This window comes from Notolepis coatsorum (genome assembly GCF_963971535.1).
Source record: "Notolepis coatsorum genome assembly, contig: SCAFFOLD_1455, whole genome shotgun sequence".
Taxonomy (NCBI): Eukaryota; Metazoa; Chordata; class Actinopteri; order Aulopiformes; family Paralepididae; genus Notolepis; species Notolepis coatsorum.
Window position 1 is genome coordinate 1 of NW_028172641.1, and position 5,652 is coordinate 5,652.

Consider the following 5,652-nt stretch of genomic DNA (forward strand, 5'->3'; position numbering starts at 1 on the left):
ACCGTCATATACCGTATACCGGGGTATTATGTCAGCAAATTATGACGGTATGAAAAAAATTATACCGCCCAAGCCTACTCCGGATGATCGTCATGGTATCGGCCACCCTTTCTGCTGCGTTCTTGACTGGTGGCGTCATTCTGTTAGGATTGGGGGTGCTGTCAGGGTGAGAACGCAATTGCAGACCGGGAAGAGAGGAGGCAGAGACGGCAGGATACGTGGAAATATATAAAGACTTTACTAGGACGACGAAACGATACAAAACAGAACATACAAAGGCTCAGCCGAGCTGGCTCAAATACAAAACAAAACTGAATCACACGGGAAAACAAAGATGAACGAAAACGGAATACATAAACTACTTACAACACTTAACACTTTGATCGCCATGGGTTAAATTCATAATTTACCATCCCTCGCCAGCTCTATTTGTCTATGGAGAAGTTCCCCTTCTTTGCAGGGCTATAACTTTTTAAATTCTATTGCTACATTGCCATTATTATGGCCCATTCAATGTCCTATATGTATTGTTCAGGGTGTAGCAACGTTACACTTTTTCATTCACATATTCATACTAAAATATGGTCTGAAGTATAAGTATGTTTTTATCGTTTTCTGCAGCTTTCTTCAGAACGTGATTTATAGCCCTAAATGCATTATATTGATGATCAAATACAGTTTGGTAGGAATCTGTGCGAGATAAAAAGTTTCAACTGGACGTGGTTCTAGACGTTTCTACGCATCATCTGATGATGACCGGATGGGCGGGGGATCGTTTATAATTCCGTGGGCAGCGTTAGATGATTCATCCAGAGTGGGTCATATGTTCATCAGATCAGTTAGTATAGAATACGTTAGAATATAACGCTGAATCTTACCGTGGCTTCCTCGCGCCGCTGGCAGATGAGCGTGGAACAGATTTTTTTCTATTATGGGATGTAGAAATGCCCGATCCATTTCCAGGTTGTATAATAGTATATACGTCCAAATAACGTTGTTTATTGAGTTAGGGCGAGCAATCTATTATCCAGTGTTTCAAGATGGAGTCGCAGGAGCTATAGAGAGTGGCCAGACCACATTTGGATGAGTACTACCGGTTCAAAGGTTAATATCCGGTTGGCGATCTGCCGATCGGCCACCAGATGGCGCTCTTGAACCGCTAGAGAGTTGAGAGGAGATCAGCACTGTGTCTCAGGGCTCCGGAAAGGAAATATGATTTCGATGACAGATTTTTGAAATATTGACATCAAAGACGAGTTACGGCGTCTTCGGCAGAATGAGCATGGCTCTGAATGACGTGAAAACTCGTTCCCGGCGATCATAGTGTTAAGAACATGAAACAAGGCACGGAGAGGCACGACGGGCAAGGGAACATGGAGGAGTGAGGGTACAAGGAGGGTACAGGAGACAATGACGCCACGAGGAAGTGATGACAAACCCACACTTAAATACCAACACTAATTACAACGATCAACACCTGGCAGGGCCAGGCCAAAAAGATAGAATCAATAAACACCAAACAAGACACCAAAAGCAATAACAAACACAACAACCAGACAGGGAGACAACATCAAACAAAGACAGGGGTGGGCCCAAGATAATAAATAATTAGAAATTAAATCTATTATCTTGAACCATAATAAGATGGCCACCTGCACCATCAGGCTACCCTGGCCACTAGAGGGAGGTAGGGGACCAATGTCAGGAGGGAGGAAATGTCCACTGTCATTCTCATGCCCGGCCCAACAAGGGCCGGGCCGCATGTATCGCTTCCGCAACGGAATTCGGTTTCCGGGTTCCTCTGATTGGCCGCGACCCCCACGTGACCCGCCCCCCTATCCACCGCCCGCGGACTCGTTCGCTTCCTCAATTTATACGCATGGAAGTATTGACTGAATGAATGAAAACTTTATTTAACAGATTGCAGAATGGGTACAATACAGTACGGCTCAATACACACAATTGTTAAGGGGATGCAGACCTGAGAAAGACGTTTGTCTTGTTTACATCAGGGTCCCCCATTTTCAATTCATATAGAACAACGCGATATTTTATTTGTTTGTCATGACAAACCAATTACATAATCCAACATATGTGTAAAGGCACAACATATTCCAGTTAACGGTATCTTTTTTTAATGATTTGTTACGGCGCAATCAATACTTCCATGCATTCGGGACCTCCATGTTTGGGGGTATTCATCAGACAAATCGGATGCGGGGATTCGGCTCCCATCAGGCGGGCAAGAACTGCGGGTTTTCAGCCTCTCCCCTCTCTCCTGGAGCTTAAGGGGGAGCTTAGTATTCCTGCCGCGGAGGAGGTGGCTACAACATCAACACACAGTGACTACATGCAGTCACTGTGTGTTGGCGTAGCCAGCGGGTAAATCGCGATTTTTTTATTTGTTTGTCATGACAAACCAATTACATAATCCAACATATACGATTCATAAATAGGCCGAAAAATTACAACGTGTTTTGTGTATTACAGTAAAGCGCGATTCCTGCAGAATCTTTTTTTTCTTTTTCTGAAAGTTTCAAAAAACGAGCTTTTTTCAAAATGGTATAAACGGAAATGAACCGATTAAAAAACAATCCGTTTCGACAATGTTGACTGCAAACAAGTCATTGATAAGCGACGGTCGTATTAGACACATAGCCATAATTTAAGATATAGTTTATGCGTTCACAAATGTGAGCGCTCTGTCATTGAATAGAGCGTTGGCACTCAACGGGGTATATAGGACTGGCACGGCCGGCACGGAAAGTGTTAAGGGAAAGTGAGTTTAACTCGCAGTACCGCTTACTGCCCCAGTCACTTCACAACACACGTCCATCGTGACTGTGGATATTACTCACGGACCTCCGTTACACACACACCTATACACACAACAATGAGTCCTCTAGGGTCATGAATGACTACTAACTGCAAGGTTATGAGCCAAGCCTGAGTCAGGGAGAGACACTCATAGATGGTTATCTCTGCTCTGAATATACATATATAAGTCTATAAGCCATTAACCCTTTCACTGCCACATGACAGAAGGTTAACCCTTTACTATCACACAACCGACGGCTGTCGTGTGGCAGTGAAAGGGTTAACCTTCTGTGTATTGTCGCAGTGAAAGGGTTAACAGTTTTGGTAGTGCGGCAGTGAAAGGGTTAAAGCCAACCTGAAGCTTGCCTATCTGTCCCTCTCTGTCCTTCACCCAATACATATGTCTGTAGGGCCTTCTGTCTGGGTCTGTGTGTGCTGTAGTCTGTCCCTCTGTAAGCATGTCTGTCTGATTGATCCAGGATCTTAACCATTTCACTACCACACTACCAAAGGGTTAACCCTTTCACTGCGACATACAGAAGGTTAACCCTTTCACTAACCGTCTGTAGTGTGTGGTAGTGAAAGGTTAACCTTCTGTAGTCGTGTGGTGGTGAAAGGGTTAAGACAGAGCCACTGCTGGATCATGGATAGAATGGCTAATTGACACGATCTCTAGCCTCTGGTGAATGGAGTGATTTGATTTGTCTGTGTGGCCTGCTTCAAAACTAATTGATCACATGGGTCTTCTGGAAAAAACATGACCAACTCAACTCTGATGGGCTGATGTCACTAGAGTCGTCTGAACTAATGACGGTGAGGAGTCGTGGGCTATTACATTGTCATGCCTCTGCTATTATCATCAGTGTATCAGACCAGCTGGGCGGGTGTAGCCCAGTCCCACTCATCTTTCATAAATAGCATATCTTAACTCGGTAAAGGAACCCTGGCAATATGGGACAATAAGAAAAACGACATGCACACACACAGAATAGCAATAGGTGCTTGCGCCTGTGTTTGAAGTAGCATTTCCAAACAAACACGCTCCCCTCACCTTATAAAATGTACATTATGACAGGTTTAAACGTTGGACTAGTCCGTCTGGCGTTGTTGTGATATAGCTTAAAACCCGTTAACCTGCAATGAGTCTCCTGGCCATTTTCGTTTTCGAGGACTGCATACTTTTTTTGCAAACCAAAACAACATACTTTATACTTATAGCACATGCATGAGCCTGGTCTCTTTTGAAAGATGATATTCTGAAGTTTCACTTTTAGTGCACTGCTAACGTAATAGAGTAACATAGGTCTGAACTTGAGTTGTAAAAAAAACATGTAACTCAAGTTTTTCTGTAGTAGTTAATAGTCCAGAGGTAGTATTTCCCCAGAAGGTGTTATGGCTTCAGCCATAGCCTGAAGCCTTGTGTAGTACATATCCAAATTTCATAAAGATCCATTCAGAAATGAGTGATTAGGCGTGATTTTTGTCAACTGTGTACAAAGAAAAACTCAGTTTCCTCATAGACTTCAATTAATTCGGCTGTTTTTCTCTTCCTGTTTTCGTGTTTTAGTTTTTTTTATTCATACATGCATGTGGAGTATCATTGGAAAGCCACACTCATTGGCTACAATGATCCACAATCATTTTCGAGATCGGATCTAGATTGACGGAACTACTGCAGCCTGAGTCGGGAGTGGTATTTTGCGCAATACTGTGTACTTTGCACAAGCCTCAAATACCGGCATGTAACTCGAGAACCGCTGAACGGATTTTGTCGGATTTTGTCGCTATCGACAGGCAACAAATAAGCCTTCAATTCTATATATATTGTATTACAAAATATGCAGACCCGAGCCACTGGGGGTCGCCAAAGTGCCGGTTGCAAAAAGTCCGAAAAACGTCCCATATGAGGGACGTTGCAGCTTAAGAGGTTGAATAACTTGCCATTCCACACTGTTATCAAATAGCCTAATATATGCCTACTAGTACTACTGACTTGCCTGATACTATTATTTTCTCTCTGGAAAATCTCGCAGTTTACCTTTATTATATTTTCATAGATAGTGTCCCGGAAATCCAGCAGTGCTTTCTGATCGAACTCCTTCCCATTGATGATGCGCATCTGCTTGAGGAACGTGGACTTGCCGCTCTCCCCGGCGCCGAGCAGCAGGATCTTCACCAGCCGGCGCACCGCTCTCCTCTCCCGGGCCAGCATGGCGTCGATCTCCCGGCTCCTCCGCCTCGCCTCCCGCTCCCGCTGTGCCGCGTCCCTCTCCTGGCTGCCCGCGTCTCTCTCCCGGCTCTTCTCCTTGCTGCTGCCCGGGTCCCGGCTCGCCTCCGCCGGGAGCAGACAGCGGCTCAGGGTGCGGACCACTCCCGACATGTCGAAAAGTTCACCTAAACTTCAGTAAAACGTTTTCATAATATTATTAGGAGAAGGCCCTCTTCCATATATATATACCTAGGTTGGGAATGATCCCATCAAATAAATCAAATCCACTTCAAATAATTGCACGGTCCCCAAAACAAGTTAAAATAGACAGATGTATATTCCTTTGGATCCGTTATCTAGATGTAGCGTCGGGCTCTCGGCTGGTCGGTAAGTGGGAGATAGTAGCCCGTGTCCATCTTGGGTTGGCTACGACGATAATGTCCGTTCAACAAAAAAAAAATCACGGATATATAAGTGATAAAGAAACATGAAAGGAAACAAATCTCCAAATCTCCAAAAGTCACCAATCTCTCTGTGTCCAATCTGGTAAAGAAGTTTGAAGTTTAGGAGCTATATCTTCTTTCTAAAACACGTCTAAAGTTGACAATCTGGGCCGACCCCGAGGC

At 44.3% G+C, this 5,652-nt stretch overlaps 1 protein-coding gene across 1 annotated transcript; it reads right to left on the reverse strand.

The window, feature by feature from the left end:
* Positions 1–4,855: 4,855 nt before the first annotated feature.
* Positions 4,856–5,652, reverse strand: LOC311248002 (guanine nucleotide-binding protein subunit alpha-12-like; the record flags this gene model as incomplete). Its single annotated transcript, XM_084338968.1, has 1 exon — positions 4,856–5,652. A coding segment is annotated over exon 1 (342 nt), but the record flags the coding sequence as incomplete, so codon positions are not given.